The sequence below is a fragment of the Camelus bactrianus genome, chromosome 4 (assembly GCF_048773025.1).
Source record: "Camelus bactrianus isolate YW-2024 breed Bactrian camel chromosome 4, ASM4877302v1, whole genome shotgun sequence".
Lineage (NCBI taxonomy): Eukaryota > Metazoa > Chordata > Mammalia > Artiodactyla > Camelidae > Camelus > Camelus bactrianus.
In genome coordinates, this window is record NC_133542.1 from 18,183,688 (window position 1) to 18,205,763 (window position 22,076).

General features: G+C 34.2%; 1 protein-coding gene across 6 annotated transcripts in view; it reads right to left on the minus strand.

Annotated features, from left to right (window-relative positions):
• FOCAD (focadhesin) overlaps positions 1-22,076 on the minus strand; it is a 237,482-nt gene that overhangs the window by 111,084 nt on the left and 104,322 nt on the right. For all 6 annotated transcript variants that reach the window (XM_074361508.1, XM_074361510.1, XM_010946018.3 and 3 more), the window contains 4 exons: positions 14,740-14,844; positions 14,235-14,336; positions 13,581-13,711; positions 11,637-11,763 (listed from right to left, as the gene is read on the minus strand). In XM_074361508.1, coding sequence (XP_074217609.1) covers positions 11,637-11,763; positions 13,581-13,711; positions 14,235-14,336; positions 14,740-14,844 — 465 coding nt within the window. The remainder of the gene's footprint in view (positions 1-11,636; positions 11,764-13,580; positions 13,712-14,234; positions 14,337-14,739; positions 14,845-22,076) is intronic.

The window sequence follows — 22,076 nt, forward strand, 5'->3', positions numbered from 1 at the left end:
GTTACTAGATTCCTACACAGTGAAAGAATTATCTTTCAGAAATACTATGACTCATTCACCATCACGCAGAGCACAGGTTTAGAAATCAATGGCTGACGGAACAAAACTTAAACTGTCCCCAAAGTACACTCACACTTTTATCACAATTGGAAAAGCAACATCATAGAGTGAAAAAGTACAAGAATATAGTTAAACCAAAGAGCCTTTAAATCTCCATGTTATCACATGTTTACTTCAATTTGGATATTATTTTGATTTCCTAGACTCATCAGCAAAAGCACCTACATTACAAGGTTATTGTGAAGTGTAATACAGAATATAACAGATACCAAATGCCAATCATAGTAATAACTAAAGTGAAAAAATGTAGCTTTTATGGTTTTGCTTTATCAAGGTACAACAACATACTGCAAAAAGCACAGATCTTAACTGAACGGTTCAATGAATCCTAACAAATGTATACACTACTATAATCACCACTCCCACCAAGATACAGACCACAGAAATATGTGGGCCACATAGGCAACTGAAAATTTTCTAATAATCATATGAAAAAAAAGTAAAAGGAGACAGATGAAATTAACTTGAATATACTTTATTTAACCCAGTCTAGCCAAAATATTATCACTTTACTATGTAATTGATTTAAAAATATTACCAATGAGATATTTTCTATATTTTTTCATATCAAGGCTTCAATCTGCTGTATATTTTACACTTACAGCACATCACAATTTGAATTAGCCGCAGTTCAATACAGCCATAGTTCTACTGTAACTACTAGATTAGACAGTGCAGATACAGACCACAGTCCAGAAAATTTCCTCATGTCCCTTACCTGTCTACCCTTCTCCCAACCCCAAGTCAATTACCATGCTGACTTCTATCCCCACAGATAAATTTTGCCTAATATTGAATTTCATAATAATGAAACATTTAGACTTTTTGTGATTGGCTTCTTTCACTGAGCATGCTTTTGAAATTCATCTATGTCGCGTTGCAAGCAGCAGTTGTCCGTTCCTTTTTATCGCTGAATAGCATTTCATTGTACAAATACACTACCCATTTGTGTTGTTTCCGAATATGCTATCATCAGTAAAACTGAAATGAACACTCATGTACAAGTCTTTTTGCGGACATGTTTTCATTTACTTGTGTGACTATCTAGAAGTGGAAATGCTGGATCATAAGGTGGGTTTATGATCATCTTTATAAAAAACTGCCAAATACTTTTTTCCACAGTGGTTGTATCATTTTATAATCTTGACAATAATGTATGAGATAACAAATTACTTCATACATTCTACAATATTTGCTATTGTCAGTCTTTTTTAATATTAGTGATTTCAGTGGTGTGTATGTTTCCCAATGACCGACAATGTTGACAGTTTTCACGTTTACTAGCCAATCATATGACATCTTTTTTGAAGGGTGGTTTGGAAAGATGAAGGGAGACTTGTTACAAAGACAAACTGAGATCATATATATGAAATTATCTGTAATATTAAAATAATAAAGGATACAATTGCAAGGACTACCTGGGTTAGGCAGATAATGTAAATCTAAAAGTCAAGGGAAGTGTTGCAAATTAGAGTACACATTCCTCTAAAGGAAGCTATTAACTGCTACTTTGCACCAAGTTGTCAGCCACGTGGGAAAGCAGACCAGGTACTGCAAGATCTTCCTCTCTTATCAAGAGAGGGTTGATATCTGTATTTTTATTTTTAATTATTAATATTAGAATTAACTAAAAATATTAATCCTATGATAATCAAAGAAAAGAGGCCATAAGTTTTCAAACTTTGATTTATATAAATGTTCATGGTTTTAATATAGGCAAACATTCTTATATGGTAAACATTAAACCATTCAGGATTGTTACTGATCAACAATGATACCTGTCAAGACAAGGGCTATCAATCTACTAAAGACAGATGACAAATTCATTTTCATTGGCAAGGCAACAATGCCCCAGAGAATTGAGAAAGAAAAGGCTGGTTAGGAGCTCCTGTTTCCTCTTTCCTAGCTAGCTTCCTATATGATAAAATATATCCTATAGTATTCTTAGTCTTCAGTGACTATCCACATCACGTACATTTTAGTAAGAATGAAGGTAGCAGCTAATAATACTTCAGCGACAATACCCACCTAGGAGTATATGCACTATTTGGGAAGAGCAGAAGAAAGATCTACATTCATGGGATATTAAAACAGTACTACTGCTTTGGAAAACAGTCTGGCAGCTATTAAAATGGTTAAACATAGAGTTATATGATCCAGCAATTCCACTCTTAGATCTATACCCAAGAAAAATGAAACATATGTCCACCCAAGAACTTGAACATGAATGTTCATAGTAGCAGTATTCATAACAGCCAAAAAAGTGGAAACAACCCAAATATCCCTTCACTGATGAATAGATAAATAAAACACGATATCGCCATACAACGCAATATTACTTAGCTATAAAAAGGAATGAAGTATTGGTACATGTTACAACATAGATGAGTCCTGAAAACATTATGCTCAATAAAAAGCCAGTCACAAAAGGCCACATAGTGTATGGCTTCATTTACATGAAATGTCCAAAACAGACACATCTATACAGACAGAAAATAGATTAGCAGCTCCCTATGCCTTGGGGGTATGGAGGATGTTCTTTATGGGCTAATAAAAACGTTCTAAAGTTGATTGTGAAGATGGATGCACAACTCAAAAAGCAACTGAATTGTATGCTATAAATGAGTTGGATAGTATGTGAATTATACCTCAATACAACAGTTTTACATAAAAAGAAAGAAAAACTAAAGGTATTATTGATTCATAAAGCCTCTTTCTTCTAGTCCCAAATATTCTTTCCCTCTGCCATCTGAAATTGCTCCTTGAGGTTTAGAGAAGTATTCCTTTGATGTCATATCTCTCCTCTGTACTATTTCTGAATTTCAAATACATTTAGTGTACTTAACACGATGTTCTCCCCTGCTAGACTGTGAGCTCTTAGAAGGCTGAAAATGTCTCATAAATCTTTATATTCGAGAGCCTTGCACAGTCTGGCTTAAGATTTCAATATTTTTATTTTAAGGTTGACACTTTTGATGTCCTGCCCAGGGAACACTTGCCCAACATTCGCTGTTGCAGTGGACACAGGGCTGGGGGCAAAGCTGCACTATCTCCTTTTCCCTTGCTCTCCTCATCACTTCTATTCATCAGACAATGAATAAACGACAACTTGGCAGGACACTGCAGAAGGGCTGCCAACCCTTCTATTCGAACATCTTCTGGAACAAGCAATAAACTTTATGAGATTATGAGATAAACAGGATCCCTTTTACACTTACAACCCAGAAATCCTCAAGGCAAAACAAAGACAACATTCTTTAAAAAGTGTAAAAAAATAAAGCAAAAAAAAAAAATAGGATCTCTAGCCAACAAGATGAATTTCAAAACCACCTTTTATAAGCACTCATAATAACAATACACAAATGATTTAAAAATAAAGTTAATAAAAATACATAGTTAACTTTTTACAGCTTCTACTTAAAAGTCTGGAATGGATTAAACCACTACCACCCTTTTAAAATTACTAATTCTCCAAAGCCCAAAAGCTAAGCCTATATGGGTCAAATTCATTGTGAGGAAAGAATATTCATTTTAGACCTTTCCTTTCCTCAATGACAGTTTGTAATTATAAAGGACTCTGGACTCTTGATAATAAGCAGAATGATCATAAAGGAAGAAATACTACCCTAGATTCAATGAAGTGGTAAAATAATTGAACTGTTCTCTCTATTAACAATTCTGCCAGAACCTTGGGTACAAATTGCTACATTACACTTCTCTCATGCTCAAGTAAACATGAAAAGTTGCTAAAAAAGTAAGCTAACTATTTAATATGATTGTAAAAATATCCTTAAAACCTTAAAATACTTAGTTCAAGTAAATAATCCAAAAGAGGAGGGGGGCAATTATACATATATATATTACTTCTTAGTCTAATTATAAAGAGAAAAATGGGAAGCAACTTAAAAATCCAATCAAAAATGAATTATTTGATTACTTATGATATTTTTACTCAAAAGGAATCATTAAAACATAGCAACATCAAAATATTTCTAGCAAAACGTGAAGAAAATGGAGAAGACAGAAATTGTAAAATATATGTTTGTAAAGAAAATACAATGGGGAGGAAATGGAAAACTTAAAATGGTTTTGTGAGACACTGATGAGGGATACTATTTTTTTTCCTTATCCAAAGTAAACGAGATGCTATAAAAACCGAATATATTTAAAAGTGAACAGAAATGCTTCAACACTTTAAAATATAAAATTTAATAAATAATCCATAAAAACACTAAAAATTAATCATTTTGGCTCAGATATCTTTTTCATTAGGATCTAATCTTTACACAAAGCCTAAATAATTTAAAATCTTATGCATTAACCTATCATAAAGGAAATAGAGGAATATTGGGAAAGTGTCCAAATTTAATGATCACAAAAAAGATTTCTCCAATAATATCACAAAATGGTAAGGTCAAATGAATCCAAATGTGATCTGCAAGAACACATAATGATAGTATATGAATTATATCTCAATAAAGCTGTGTTTAAATAAAACAAAACAACATAGTGATTAACACACAGACTTTGAATTCAGGCAGATCAGGCAAAAACCCAAATATCCATCAACTGATGAGTGGATAAATAAAATGCAGGATGGTCATACAAAATACTATGCGACCATAAAAGAAATGAAGAATTGATACATGCTATGACATTGAGGAACTCTGTAAACATGTTAAGTGAAAGAAGACAATATACTGTCTTCATTTAAAAGGAATCTACCCTTTCAATCTCTCATTGGAGACCATGATAAATGATTAAGCAGCAGTAATTGTAGGCTTAATCTGACCCTACCAAGGACAAATGCATTTCATGATATGACTTTCAAAACTGAAGAGTCTGTTGTCAACCTTAGGAAAAAGAGCTCAACTTATCAAACAAAGACAAGGATGAGAAAGCCAGCAAAATCTAATTTTGGACGGTTTTCCAACTAAGATATTTTGTTAAAGATAGGGTTATTCAATTTAATTTCTTATCCTTACTGGTTTTTAAAATTTCATTGTTTGAGGCTGTCTTTCTATAGTCTTAATTATATTTGATGGGCATAGATCTAAAGAGAAATGGATAGAGAAAGCACTATCAAATGCTGCTGGGAAATAGATTTATAACTACGCTGAATATTTTCATTCTTGAAACTCTTGGCAGCCATCAGTGTTTCACACATGATATCAATTAGAAAACAGAATAAATAGCCTCATAGAATGCATGCTGGCTTCTGTGGGTAGCAAGCTGGCAAAAAGACAAAAGATTAGCCCAAAATTAGTAAATGTGGCCTGGCAAAGGCCACCAAGTTGAGTATATTTTACAACTTTAACACACATCACAGGACATCACAGCAGCTGCTCCACAAATAATGAACATACACAAACAGCTTGGAAAGGCGTACAACAGGAAGGTACGTCACTACTATCAAGACTCATCAAGGAGGAACAGATTATTCCTACTTTTTTAAATGAACATAAAGTTCATTATCAAACATAAAAAACAATATCTTTGCTACCAAAATTAACGGTGATTGCCAGTTTCAACAAATTCCACAACTTTAGACATTTGTAACATCTATAAGGAAAACATGATAAATAACACTTATTCACCTCTAGTAGCAGCAATAAAATAGTGGGTTCACCCTCAAGACAAGAGAGATGAAAAATAAGGAATAAAGACGTAAGTATTCTTTATAATAAAACTAAGTTAAATGATTGCTGGTATTGCTTTTTGATTTATTAATGCCCCCCTGATTACAAAAAAGAATTTAAAGGAGCTAGCATCTATTTGTTAAAAGGACAACATATTAAATTCTTATCTCATTTGCAACATCTCATTTGAAGTTTCTTAAAAATGAATTTTGATTAAAAATAGTATATAAGATTTGGATTATATTATATTGCATTAAAAGAGGGCGTAAGGAGAGAGAAACAATGAGAAAGAGAAATGCCCTTAACCAAGCGTAAGAAAAGGAGTAACCGAGGCATCAAACAAGACACAGGCTTCATTAAATACAACTTTAGACATGGTGCCTCAATTCCTCTAGAGGACAATGGAATATAAGAAAGTACTCGCTATAGGATAAATGTTTCCCCCTACCCCAAATTCATACATTGAAATCCTAATCCCCGAGGTGGTGGTATTAGGAGACGGGGTCTTTGGGAGGTGATGAGGACAGCCTTTATGACTGGGATTGGTGTCCCATAAAGAGGCTACAGAGGGCTACCTTACCCCATCGGCTACATGAGATTACAGTAAGAAGGCAGCTGTCTGTGAGGAAGACAGCTGGCTATGAAGCAGGAAGCAGGCCCTCACTAGACACTGAATGTGCTAGTGCCTTGACTGTGGACTTTCCAGCCTCCAGAACTGTGAGAAATAAATGTTTGATGTTAGTAAGCCACTCAGATTATTTTATTTTTGTTACAGTAGCCTACATGGACTCAGACAGTAAGACAGTATGACAACGCGCTCAAAATTATCCATGTGGATAGTGGTTTGGATTGGGGGAACAGACTTGGGGCTATATATTCAATAAGCCCAAATGATCTCTTTTAAGTATACAAAGAAGTACCAAAAACTTCAGTAGTGAAGGGATAGCATACCATTTAGAGGAAGAAATTAAGTCATTGTCATATATTATGTGGTTTTTAGGGGAAAGATAAATAAAACTAGTCAGAACCTCCTTGATGGCATTCATGATAACCAATTTTTCAGGAGCAAATTCAACATTTAAAGAGCACCTATGTGGATAGACATTATGCTAGGTCTTTTTTGTGTGTAATTTCATTCTATCCTCATCTGAAGAAATGAGGCTCAAAGAGGTTAAGTAAATTAGTCAAAGGAAATACAGCTAATAACGTATATATCAGGTACAGTCCCACAGCTGTCTAAAAACAAAGATGCTTTCTCCCACATCAGGCAACATTTTTCTTATCTCCCGGGCTAACTGCAGTTAATGATATCTCAGAGAAGCAGAATCAGAAAAATCACTTCTTATGAGTTAATAAGTCTCTATAGACAACAGAGCCTTACAGTAACAAGAAGAGGAGCAGAGGATGGGTGGAGACACAATGGAATCACAGACACAATGAGACAAATTTTTTAGGATGAAAAATTTAATCTCAAAAATGAGTCAATTTCTGTTTGGAAAAAATAATGAAATATTCCCAAATGATAAGAGTGATCACTTTCTGGAGGTGAAAGTATAGAATTCTTGATTCTCTCAAAGCTTCTGCTAAAAATTTCATGTCAAAATAAGTAGATGTTTTATGAAAGTAATATGATTATTAAAGTGATACTTTCCGATTTCAGGTGATTGATTGAAGTCCTTGGTCATGTGCAGTATTCGCCTACTGCAATAGTACTCTGCTATGAAACCCTAACAACTTTTGAATTACTGGGCACACCATCTGAAAGAACTGTCCTTAGTTCATATCACTTCCTGAACAGTGATGATGTTTACTGCCTACTAAAATAAGTGTTTATCCAAAAGAAAATTATTCTCATACCAAGATCCTGAGCAAATATCTAACCTCCTTCTGAGGTCTATTTTCCTCAACTATAACATGGTGTTATAATCTGTATATTGAAGAGTTGTCAAAGAACATAAATGAAAAGTGCTTACTTACCACTGGGACATGAACATATACACACTAAATAGAATCACTGCTTGTATGATTAGCATTATACTCATTATCATCATATCAACCATAATTACCATAAGCTAAGAGAATTCTACTTAGTCTCATTCACTAAAGAACTAGAATTGTATAGGTATGTTCACTGTGTCAAAAAAAAAATTACTAAGGAAAGAATCAATCAAGATGGCAGAATAGGAGGACATAGAACTTACCTCCCCTCACCCCGCCCCCACAAACAAAGCAAAAATAATCAACATGTGGAATAATTCCCTGTAAAAACTAACCGGAAACTGGTGGGAAGGCTCTTGTACAAACAAGGGTATAAGAAAGATACACATGGAATCAGGTAGGAAGGGAAGAGAAGCAATCAGGATGGGACCTTGTGCCCCTGGGATGGGCCTCAGAGGAAAAGGGAGATGACACTCGAGGAGACCCAACCTGGGGAGTGAGCAGTTCAAGCCAGACTGGACCACTGATACAGAGAAGACAAGCTCTCGTGAATGTCTGGAGGGCTGGTGGGACCTGTGAGGAACATGTGAGCACTGGCTTGCTCCCAAGGCAGGGCAGAGAGGGTGAACTGAGGACTGCTGCTGTGGCTGCCCGGTTTCCCACAACTGCCCCAGTGTGCACCCCAGCCTGAGCTGTGGGAATGCTCTAGCCTACTTACTCCACCTTGCAGCTCCACATTAGAGCAAAGGCTACCCCAACCAGGGAGAGAGACTGGAACTTGGTTGTGAGACACAGAGGTAACTTGGAATGAGGGTGGCATACGAGCACAGTGTGGGCAACTATTGCTGGCATTTACACAGGCAACACATCAGGGGCAGTCCCGATCTCTGGCAGTAGCCAGACTGCTGTACTCACGCGCTGACACATGCTGAGTGTTAACACGGGCTCTGTCTGCTCTGTGGCACAGCTCTAAAACACGCTAGGGGCAGCAGAGGCTGGGGGTGGTGACTGGCTATTAGGGACAAAGGAGACTCAGATGCAGAGGGGGCTGCCATTACTGGCGCTTGCATAGGCAGAGCATTGGAGGCAACCTGGACCTCTGTCTGAGGTCAGCCCACCATAGCCAACACCCTGTCAGGAGCCAAGAGTTCCATGGCTCCTCTTGCTCCAGCACTCCTCATCCTTGGAGTAAGGGTGCCAGTGCTGGGAGAGGGGAGAAGTTGACAATAAAACAATAATAGTGGGAGACTACATTCTATTTACATCAATTCACAGATCATCCGTACAGAAAATCAGTAAAGCAATGTGGTCATAAATGACACAATCAACCAGTTAGACTTACTAAATACCTATAGGACATTTCATCCCAAAGCAGCAGAATACACATTCTTTTCAAGTGTACATGGAACATCTTCCAGAAGAGGTCAAATGCCAGGCCACAAAAAAAGGCTCAACAAATTTAAGAGGATAAAAATTATATCAAGCATTTTTCTGACTATAATGGTATGCAACTAGAAATCAATTACAGAAAGAAACATGGGAAAATCACAAACATGTGGAGAGTAAACTACATGCTACTAAAAAAAAAAAACCCAATAAGTCAATAAAGAAATCAAGAGGAAATCAGAAAATACCAGACAATTGAAAATGTAAAATTTCCAAAACTTATGGGATGCAGCAAAAGCAGTTTTAAGAGGGAAGTTTACAGTGATACAGGCCTTCTTCAAGAAACAAGAAAAATCTCAAATGAACAACCTAACCTATTATTTAAGGGAATTAGAAAAAGAAGAACAAATAAAGCCCAAATTCAGCAAGAGGAAGGGAAAAAAATCAGAAAGGAAATTAAAAAAAATATATATATAAATATATATAAAATATATATTAAAAAACAATAGAAAAGATCAATGAAACCAACAGGTGGTTTTTTGAAAAGATAAGTGGAATTGATAATACTGTAGTCAGGCTCATTAAGAGGAAAAGAGAGAGGACCCAAATGAAAAAAGAAAGAATTGAAGGGAAGAAAAACAACTGATGTCACAGAGATACCAAAAAAAAAAAAAAAAAAAAAAAAAAAAAAACCCCATAAGAGAACACTATGAAGAGTAATACGCCAAGTTGAACAACGTAGAAGAAATGGACAAATTTCTAGAAACAGGCAACCTGTGAAGACTGAATCAGAAAGAAACAGGCAATCTGAACAGACTGAAACTAGCAGTAAAATTGAATTTGTAACTTAAAAATTCCCAACAAACAAAAGTCCCAGAATGAATGGCTTCACAGGTGAATTCTACTAAACATATAAAGAAAAGCTTACTTATACTTCTCAAACTATTTCAAAAAATCGAAGAGGATGGAACACTCACAAACCCATTCTATGAGGCCACCATTACCCTAACACCAAAACCAGACAAATATACTGCAAAAAAAGAAAGTTTCAAGCCAGTATTTTTGATGAATATAAACATAAAAGTCCTCAAAAAAATATTAGCAAACTGAATCCAACAATACATAAAAAGGATCATATATCATGATCAAGTGGGATTTATCCAGGATGCAAGGATGATTCAATATTCAGAAATCAATCAATATGGTAAACATTGTTTATCCTTCCATTAACAAAAGGATAAAAAAAAATCACATGATCATCTTTACAGACACAGAAAACACATTTGACAAAATTCCAGTATTCATTCGTGATTAAAAACTCTCCTCTAAGTTGGTATAGAAGAAACTTATCTCAACACAATAAAGGCCATGTATGATAAACTCATAGCTAGCATTATACTAAATGGTGCAGGGCTGAAAGCCTCCCCTCTAAATCAACAGATGAATGGATACACACACACACACACACACACACACACACACACACAATGGAATATTACTCAGCCATAAAAAGAATGAAATTCTGGACCTAGAGAATATTATGCTTAGTGAAGTAAGTCAGACAAAGGACAAATACTGTAAGTTATCACCTATGTGTGGAATCTAAAAGACAAAACAAATGAATGTATATAAAAAACAGATTTATAGAGAACAAACTAGCAGTTACCAGTGGGGAAAAAGAAGCAGGGAAGGGTTAGATACAGGTACAAGATTAAGAGACACAAACTACTATGTATAAAATAAATAAACAACAAGGATATATTGTACAGCATAGGGAAATACAGCCATTATTTTGTAGTAACTTCAAATGGAGTATTACCTATAAAAATACTGAATCACTATGTTGTACATCCGAAAATATAACATTATAAATCAACTATACTTCGATTTAAAAAATTATAATAAAGCAGCTTACAAGACTGCATAAAATTTTTTTAAAATATAAAAACTTTGGTTAGGTCAATGAATGATCTTGATGTAATTACCACATCTCTCCAAAACATGAAAGATTCTCTCTGTTGTGCTGTACTTTTGGGAGTGGGCTAAAGTTCAGAAAATGATTTACAGACTCAGTTCTAACATCAATCAAGCCTACCCAATGTGATCATTAGGGAAGAAAGGATCCTTTACCAATCTTTAAGCCAACAATAATTTTTACTGGCTATAAAACTGCCACTGGCCCATGCCAATTTCCTCACCTCATCTGCTTCTAAGGCTCTCCAATCACGAAACGAAGAAGCAAATACAGTCAAGATTTCTCCTATAAGCATCCCTTTTAATATTAACAAAAATGATTAAGAACAAGGCAAAACCTAAGAATTAAAGGTGTTCTTTAGCCTCTAGAGAATGTCTACATGACCAGATATTTTAGGACTCCCCTCTACAAAGAACTTGTCAAGCAGAAGGCTTTGCTTCACTCTTTCAAACCAAAAATCTCTGTAAATAAATATTCAAACCTTCAGTTAGTGGAATCTAATCATATATCCTTGTAACTACTATGCCTTGTAAATTTTTTCCTTCCAAATTATACAAAACAATTCAAAGAAAGCCCACCTCAGCTTGGCAGAGGGCATGAAGACCTTGTAACACCAAGGCAGCTGGAGTAGCTTGATCAGGCTTGGTGCATTCATTTAGCACCTGGGAAATAGCTGCCAACATATCTGCACCATGCTGATAGGGCCTACGAGACAAGATTAAAGCGAAAGAGCTGTATTACTACTCCAAGGTCCTTTGCCTGAACAAAAAGCATTAACACTTTCCTTTAACCCAGTGCATATTAAACATTGACTCTCAAATAACACCACATATTTTTCTTCAAAGATTTTTATCGTCATAATCTCTGCAATAGAAGGCTCATTTCTGATATAGAAATATTATCCAAAAAAGAAAACACTCAGTAACAAATTTTATTCTCCCTAAATTGTAAATCCTATTGTCTGAATTGACAAAAACTCAAGTCAATAATAGTGATGAAAAGCACTGACTTACCTTACTGAGATTATCAGTAAAGCCAGGGATTTGAGATGAGAAGATAACTGATTACAGTAATGATACAAACTAAGGTGGTTACACCTACCACAGTAATCATGACAAGGATGATCACAGAAATAATAATGATGTCAATTATCCCTGACTGAGCACTTACCTCATGCCAGGCACCATGCTGGATTCACTTACTCACCCTCCTCTCCTTCCTCTCCTCTCTACCCCACATACATTGTGCTGTCCCCAGAATGCTTTTAACTTCATAAAGAAATGCCCAGGTCCATGCTCTGCGTTCCTTGTAAACACTCAGTGATATAATACTTTTCTCTACTTAACAAAATATCAATTGAAAAAATTGTCTGACTGAACTCTACTGCTTCACTGTCCACCAAATGGAAATCATTTAACAGGACTGGAAAAACTTAACAGATCTTGAGGTGGTAACTGAAAGGTGCGCTGAATAAGTTTTCAACAGACTCTGATCTGGTCTGATATTTAACCTCTCCTGACCCTCGGGTTTAAGTACGTAAAATTATAATGTCAGCTTTCATCTCTAATTTTTTTCCATGACAACACCTCAAGAAAATCTAAACTCTCAGGTCTTCGGTTACATGTGAGGTCTTTTTTTGTGTTGCCAGAAGGCTGAAGCTCAGAAAAGAGGCAGAACTGCTGAGGCTTAGATACATTCTGATCCAAGATTTTACTTGGACTAGGAACCACCCATGTTATCAGCACCTGGGCCAGCCATTCACTGCACAGCTTCAGGGACTACCATTCACAGTGTCATCACTGACAAAACTGAGACTGATGCTCCAAGAATTCTACAGTGCAGTGGCTTGATCAATTTCTCAAACCTCTGGATTATAACTCGTTTCAAACGTATCAAATGTGTTTCCCCCCTAAAGGTTCTGGCTTTACTGCAATTCAAGAAAAAAGAAATCTGGCAAGGTGGAGCTCTACTTAGTGTTATTTCAGTCTCGTCACCTCCTGCCTATTTATTAATCTATAATCTAGAATAGCAGAGCCATCTTCCTAATATCTTCATGTCCTCCTAAACCCCAGGAATGCAAGATAATAATTCTTAATAATTAATTCCATGCAATTAATAACAAATAAGGCTTTCCCTATAAAAATCCTTTGCAAAATTCAGGCATAAAATAGGGAGAATGTAAGAAAGAATAGTTTGACTATAGTCTACTGCTTAAGTTTCAGAAGTTTATAGATAGAAAAATGGAAAACATAACATATATTTTATTACAACATTAAATTATTACCCAGAAAAAGACAAAAATACCCTTTAAACCTATATTATACAACTAGACCTGAAAAGACATGCCTGCTTCTCAAAGTTATTGTCTGATATTACTAAATTTTACAATCAGAAAACTTGAGTTGAATATTAACTTATTCTTACTCAAATATTCTCTGCCTATGTTTCCCAGCTCCTTGCTAGCAATAAAAAAAAAAATAATATATCATAATGTACATTCCCCAGGATTAAGCACATCTTACCTTTGCTTACATATATCTCTGATCGATGCTGCTTTGGCAATCAGTTTCTCCCACTGGACCTCCTTGCCCACAGACAGAGCGGGCATATCGGACACGGCCATGAAACGCTGCAGTTCAGGATAGACACGATCCTAAGGAGGCAATTTCACAAAAAAGGAAATTTCACAATTTGAGTTGAATAATCATTATCTCCTTTTATGCAGCATTTTCTCTCTCAATCTGACATTTGCATTGCAAATTATAATGTATTCCTTCTAATCAGGAGAAAAGAATGCTGTTGTGATTGCTGGAGATTTTCTTACAGACCCATGTACTGTTCATTTCATAAAACCAGAAAAAAAGTGGCTAAATCTCACCGTAATTACAGAGGCTCTAATCACTTATATTTCTATTACTTTTTCCACACACAGGGAAAAATAAATTTCAGAAATAAAGAAATAAGATTATTTTTCTATTTTCAATTTCTGAGAATCAATCACAACTGACTGCATTACAGATCAAAAGCACCACACTAAATCAAAATTTCTCAATGCAATCATTGATGCCACTCACTAATATTACTGTATCAAAGCACTGTCATGCATAATGACAAAATCAGCTCTCTTCACTGAAGGGAACATGCTTAATACTCACACAAGTGTATATCTGACTTACCTGCTTTTCCCACAAAGATGTCAACAAGCGCAAAGTGACAGCTTTCAGTTGTGGGGTGGTTCCAAGAAGTTGGATTACTCGTAGAATTTGTCCTATGCACACCTAGACAACATTGAAGAAACTCTGGTTTCATAAATGCAATGCAGATAACCCCAAGGGTACCAAAAGAACTTAAAAACCCCTTATTATATAAAGATTGAAATGGAAGCTAACTACAGTATGACCCACCTTCTCAGAGGTTGGGGAATGCTTTGGGAGGGGCTGGCTAGCAATTCTGGGGGCATAAAGACCTAATCTCAGACAATAGCCACTGGGAAAACTTGACAATAAAAATGATTTAAAAGAACTAATTCTTCAATATTGTAAGAAACACTTTCAGCCCAACAAGGGAAGCAACGGCAAAATTAAAGGACCAACATTTCACATGGGAACAAACAAAATTCAATGTGTTATCCATGCTTCACTTTCTTTTTGCCCCCAAGTAAAATGGTTAATATACACGAACCTTGTGAACACCAAGTGTAGGTAAAGTATATAAGATATCATTGTATAACGCAGGTTCCAGTGGTCTTCCCAGTTTGAACATCAAAACTGGAATCAGACTTGGTACCTAAAATGAATTTTTAAGAACATATAAATTATGCCTTCTAAAAGAAATCAACTTATAAAGCAATCATTTCATTTTTCTTCAGAGGAGTACTATATATATATGAAAGAAAAGACTAAAACTAAAAATCTCAGTTAGCCATTTGTTGTTAATGGTAATTTTGTAGTATTACTAATATTCTATCTCTTTTACAATTATTTGTGAGCCCTTGTTCTATCTATTTATACATATATATGTATAAATGGTTATTTAGTGTTAAAATGTTTTTCTTAAACAACTATGACATTAACTCTCAGCAATATGAAAGTAATTAAGATATATTCTACCTTAAAGAAGTTACAGTTCTAATAAGCAGCACAGTGAAACATTCAATGATGTTATCCCAATATGAAATAATTAAAATCAATTGTACTATAAGGGTTAATGGACAAAAATTTCCCTCCACATTCACATTTCCAACCCTATGTATAGCACAGTAAAATAAGAGCAATTTATTTGTGAACTGAAAGACTTACTATTATTAAGATGGTAGTATCTCCCCAACACATCTACAGATTCAATGTAATTCCTATCAAAATTCCAGCAGGCTTCTTTGCCAAAACTGAGAAACTGATCCTAAAATTCATATGAAAACTAGGGACCCCAAACAGCCAAAACAATCTTGAGAAGGAACAAAGTTTGGAAGACTCAAATTTCCCAGTTATAAAGTTTATTGCAAAGTTACAGCATCACAGTCAAAACAGTGTGGTACTGGCATAAGGACAGAAATACAGATCAATGAAATAGTACTCAGAGGCCAGAAGTAAATCTTTACATTTATGTCAGTTGATTTTTGACAAGTATACCAAAAAAATACAATGAAGAAATAAGAGTTTCTTTGAAAAATGGTGTTGGATTTTGACAACTGTATATCCACATGCAAAAGAATTAATTTGGACATATTCCTCACACCACATGTAAAAATTAACTCAAAATAGACTTTAGACCCAAATGTAAGAGCAAAAAACTATAAAACTCTTAAGGAAAACATAGGAGTAAATCTATGCTCTTCAGCTAGGCAAAGCCTTGTTAGATATGATACCAAAAGCATGAACAACAAAAGAAAATAATATATTTCATTAAATTGAAAACAATTGTTCTTCAAAGGATACTATAAAGAAAATGAAAAGACAACCCATAGAATGGAAAAAAATATTCGCAAATCACGTATCTAATGAGGGGCTTATATTCAGAATATATCAAGAATTCTTACAACTCAATAATAAAAGGACAAATAATCCAACTTTAAAAGAGCAAAGGATCTGGGTAGATATTTCTCCAAAGAAGATAAACAAATGCCAATAAAGATAGGAGAAGATATTAGACTAGCATTAGCCATGACATAAATGCAAATCTGGTAGCTCACAGTGAAAAAGTATGAGATAATGAATATATGTATGTTCATGTATAACTGAAAAATTGTGTTCAACATTGGAAATTGACACAACACTGTAAACTGACTATAACTCAATAAAATAAATTTTAAAAATATTTGCAAATATTTAGTCGTAGAATAATATGTGACTTTATACCCAGTAGGATGGCTGGAAAAGACAGGCAATAGCAAGCGCTGGCAAGGATACGGAGATACTGGGACCTTAATACACTGCCAGTGGGAATGTAAAATAGTGCAGCCCCTTTGGAAAACAGTCTGACAGTTTCTCCATTGGTTAAACAGAATTACCATATAATCTAGTAATTCTACTTCTAGGTATCCACCCAAGATAAATTAAAACATATACCCACACAAAAACTTGTATTTGAATGAATCATGGCAGCATAATTCATAATAGCCAAACAGTGGAAACAACCCAAATGTTCATCAATTGATGAAAGGATAAATAAAATGTAGCATACTCATATGATAGAATAGTATTCTACCATAAAAAAAGGAATCAAGGATGAACATTGGAAACATCAAATGAAGTAAAAGAAGCCAGTCATAAAGGCCACATATTATATAATTCCATTTATACGAAAAGTCCAAAAGAGAGAAATCTACAGAGACAGAAAGTAATTGCTTAGGATTCAGGAAGTATAGGAGAAAATGGAGAATGGCTACTAATGGATACAATGTTTCTTCTGGGGTTAATGAAAATGTTCTCAAATTATCTATAGTTATATTTGTACAATTCTGTGAATATACTAAAAGTCATTGAATTGTATACTTTGAATCAATAAATTAAATATATTTGAATTATACCTTAATAAAGTTATTTTCAAAATTCATTTCAAAATCATTAAGTGAACATCTACTATGAGCAAGGAACTCTAGTTGATGGCACAAAATGTAGTGCCAAAATTTTTATTTTCCTAATAGTATGTTCAACAAGTTTGTTCTCCAGAAATTGATAAATTTCTTCTACCTGCTATAATCTTAGAAAACTTGTTCCTTGTAAGATTACATATACACTTTAATTCAATTTCAAGAAAAACAAAATCCTCAAAGCTATCAACAAAAAAGTGACAGTTAAACATTAATTCGTTAAGAAGCCTGACTATGACATACCATTGGCATTTGCAGCTACACATGTAATGGCTACAGACTCACAACACACAGCCAAAATTTACGATGTTTTTAACAAGTGCTGGGCTCTACTTGAACAGAAGTTCCATCACCTCACCTTGAGCAAATGAAGGGAGACAAATTTTTCTATTGGTTTTTTTATTCCCCACTTTAATTAAAAATAAAAGGTTATCTTAGATTGCAGTGTACAGGTCTCAATGAATTACCCCTTCTGGGAAGATTTCCACCAAGACACTTTGACAGATTCTTAGTTCTGAGAAGGGCAATCAGTACATATAGTGGCATTGTATAAAATAGTGTATTTCCTTATATAGCTTTTAACAACTATTTTAATTACATTGTCAGAAAAGAAAATATTTATGCCAAAAGTATCCTATTTATGCCAAAGAGTACAGTTCCTTCATGAACCTTAGACCTAAAGAAGTTTGTAAGGATTTTTATTTTTCCCTGTAAAATTTATAAATTAAAAAAAAAAACCACCAAAGTGGGAAACTTTTATAGCAAATAATCTTAGACTTAGATCTTGAGGCTACTCTAGCCCATTAAATTCTCAAATCAATAAAAAAAAAAGTGTTATTTCACTAGTATGTCTTAAACTATTTAAATGTATTAAAACACAGATATAAACATGTGTGTGGAAAATATTTTTCCATTATATGAGCTGTTGTTCTCCTAAAGGAAAGACATATATGTATATTTATTGATTTATTTGAGACATCATTAGGAGCTCTTGATTCTTCTGCTCTGAGCCTTCTATTCTCTGTAGACAAAAAAGAGAATGAATACTCTGACTTAACCATAAAATACAAAATAAGCTGGCAACTGCCCTATAATTCACTGTCTCCAGACTTTCTGGTTTCATAAAACTCACTGATTTCTCTCTCTCCTACAGAATTCAGGTTCTTGACAAACAAAATGATTCAAAATGATAGAATTATTAAGGAACTCCCCCCAACATAAAACTATCAGCAGATTTCTCAGCAGAAATCTTGCAGGCCAAAAGGGAATGCAGAATGATATATTCAAAGTGCTGGAAAAAAAAAAACACCTCAAAATAAATACTATATCCAGCAAAATTTTCCTTCAAAAATGAAGGAGAAATAAAGACTTTTCTAGATAAATAAACAACCTAACTTTATACTAGAAAAAGAATAAACTAAGCCCAAAGTTAGCAGAAGAAAGGAAATAATGAATATCAAAGCAATAAATGAAATAAAGAATAGAAGAAATCAACAAAATTAGAAGTTGGTATTTAAAAAGATCAACAAAATTGACAATCATTTAGCTAGACTAAGAAAAAAAGAGAGAAGACTAAAATAAAATCAGAAACAAAAGAGGAGACATAACTCATACTACACAAATACAAAGGATTATAAGAGACAACCATACACTATCATACTACAATGAATGGGATAACCCAGAAGAAAAAGCTAAATTTCTACAAACATACAACTTACTAAGACTGAATCTTGAAGAAATAAAAAATCTGAGCAGCCCAATAACAAACAAGATTGACTCAGCAATCAAAAACATAAAATAGCCCAGGACCAGGTAACTTCACATGTGAATTCTACAAAACATTTGAAGACAAGTTAACATCAGTCCTTCTTAAACTCTTCCCTAAAAATTGAAGAGGTGGGAACACTTCTAAACTCATTTTATGAGAATAAAGACAGATGGAAAAAGACTCAACAAAATACTAGCAAACAGAATTTAACAGCACATTAAAAGGATCATACACCATGACCAAGCGACCAAGTGGGATTTATCCCTGGGAGGCAAGGATGGCTCAACATTAAAATCAATCAATGTTATAAACCACAGTAGAGTTAGAAGAGTCTTGTTGAATTCATTGAAGTAAATGACTTTATTTTACAGATGATGAAAGTGAGGCACAGAGGATCACAAAGTTAGTTGGTGGCAGAATGAGGGTAGGAGTTCATGTCTCAGCTTACCTCTCCATTCTACCTTGGTTGAATGAAAGCAATTGAAGATTCCAGCCTATCTATAATAGGATAAAGAGCTATCATGTAAGTCTTCTCTTTGTAATTGGACAAAACACAAAGGAAGAAATAAGCAGGAGAGACAAAACTCAGCACCTCCCTGGAGTCAATCATATAAAGAACATGAAAGTATAAAAATTTAACTCTGGCTTCCATAAACAAAATCCATGCTGGCAGTGTATGAGGTGACACAGAAAGCAGCATAATCTTCCAGAGAGTTCTACAATGAAACTCTTGAGTAGTACTGTCCACTTATAAATTATGAGAAATACAAAGGGCTTTGTTATTATCATCTTAGTTTTCAGATGAGAGATATAATTAATGTTTATAACTACTTCTTTTTAAAAACTATGAGAGATAGTTCATACTTTGATACTATATAAGAGGTGTAGTAATAAATTAACATAAAAAATAAGATAGTGAAAAAATAATTCAAGGCATTATCATCTAATGGAAGTAAGAGGCAAAAATCCAAAGCAATATCCAATTTTCTTTAAATTTTCAGACTTAACGTTTTATAAAACTAGACCTGAACAATAGAAGTGCATTCTAGATTATATTTTATACATATCCTTAGATTACATAAGTGCTGAATCATCTTTGTAGAAAACTCAGTCTTGTGGAAAAATGTATGTAATTCTATATACATAAGTATATTTGCCTCTTATAAAAAAAGTCGTAAGATAATAGTACGTGTTAAGTTAGAAATCAAAAGATAAAAAAGTGAATTTTTAAACAAAGTTTTACTAAAGTATAGTTGATTTACAATATTGTGTTGCTTTCAGGTGTACAGCATAGTGATTTGGAAAAACATGAAATTTAATAAAACAAAGAGTGAATATGCTAGGATGGTACATACCTACAGAAGTATAAACACATTCTTTTAATAATTTTAACACTGAAAGAGATTCTAAAAAAATCACTTATTTTACCCAAAAAGGGGCATAATGTAATATGATGCTTTTGAACATTAGTAAACTTCACCTTCCTCAATCATTTGACATGCTTACTTATGGTATCTACTTATTATTTAAGTGATACAGTGGAAAGCAGTCCATTGATAGATGTGCTGCAAAACTAATCACTTCCTTGTAAGGAATCTGCAGAAATGCAGCAACATCAAAGAAATATAAACACGGTATAATTTTATTCTTCTGTGATTCAAATTATATTCATATCATAACATTGTAATAAATGGTCTACTGTCTTGAAGTTTAACCTTTGAGAGACAAAAAAGGTCAAGGGAAAAAAAGGTATCTAGAATAACAAAGACCTCTACCAGGCAATCTACTTTGTCTCTGATATTCACTCTAGCCTTATTCCAGTTTAGCCTGAGCATCTGATCCATAATGACTCCTCTAATAGTAATAGCTAATATCTATCTATTGAACAGTTACTATAAATGCTCTCCTTAGCACTTTATAGAAAATCATGATTATCATCATGTTTCAAATGACAAAACTGAAGCTCATAAAGACCAAATAATTTGCCCAAGGTAACAGAAGTAGTACACAGTGGAGTCAGGAGTAGACCAAAGCCAGTTAACTCCGAAGAGCAAGTGTAGTTGCCACTCTGCCTTACCAAAGGAAGGGATGACATCTTCACCTTTGTATCTCTGGTTCCAGCATACCATAAATGCTTTTACAATGCATAAACTACTACTAATTTCCTTGTCTGTCCAAATTCTATTCACAAGATGGATCTTGTAATAGTGTTGCAGCTACTTCATTCTGTACACAATTATTAAAAGCCTATCACTTTCAAAGAAAAGCACTTAAAGATAGTAAGTACTCTGACCAAATTAACTTCAAATCAGAAAAATTTACCTGTTAAGATAGGTGTTACCAGGATATCAAAATGTTACTAGGACATCGTCAGAATCTGAGGCAATTTCCCAGTATACAGAAAGTAAGTTCAGCAACAGAGGTGCTCCAAATATGGAAAACAGAGGAAGTATCATAAACTGGAACAGGATAAAGTCAAGTATCATTTCACTTGAGGAGTCTGAAATACCTGAAAGAAAATAACATGACCCTTCCCTACCTAAACGTAATTACCAGGCTGGTCTCCTCGGCCATCTGAATTTCATTATCTCACAGAGTCTGACAATTTATATATTTAGAAAATGGCGTAAGAAAACTTAAATCATAAAGTAAGAGTCACACTATTAATATGTAACCACCAGTGGGAAAAAAAGAGTATGACTACCATTAATTTTTCTCAATTGCCAACATTTTGACAACTTGCTATAAATGATAACTATAATGACTGAATTCCTGTAAGCATAAAATTTCCTTCCTGAGCAGAAATTGGTTTTACTTAGGAAGTCTATCATGGTAAGATGTAAATCTTTGGTAGTCTGACTGGTAGAACAAAAGTTAAAAGCCAATGTCCTATAAGTAAAGTACGATGGGTGTATTTTTCCCTTCAATTTGGTGCAGTCAATTTCTACTATTGTATCTGTCACTGGCAATGAGTCTCACATTGAAGAGTTGAAAGGAGGGGTTTGAATGCTGTCCAAGAATCAGATATAATTAAATATAGCTCAGCTAGGAAAGTATGTAATAAAACTAGAGAGTCAATGCTTTTGAATTTATTAAAATAGTAAATTGCTCGAAGAACACAAAGCTATGACAGTCAGATCAATTTATTGGAATATGAAAAAC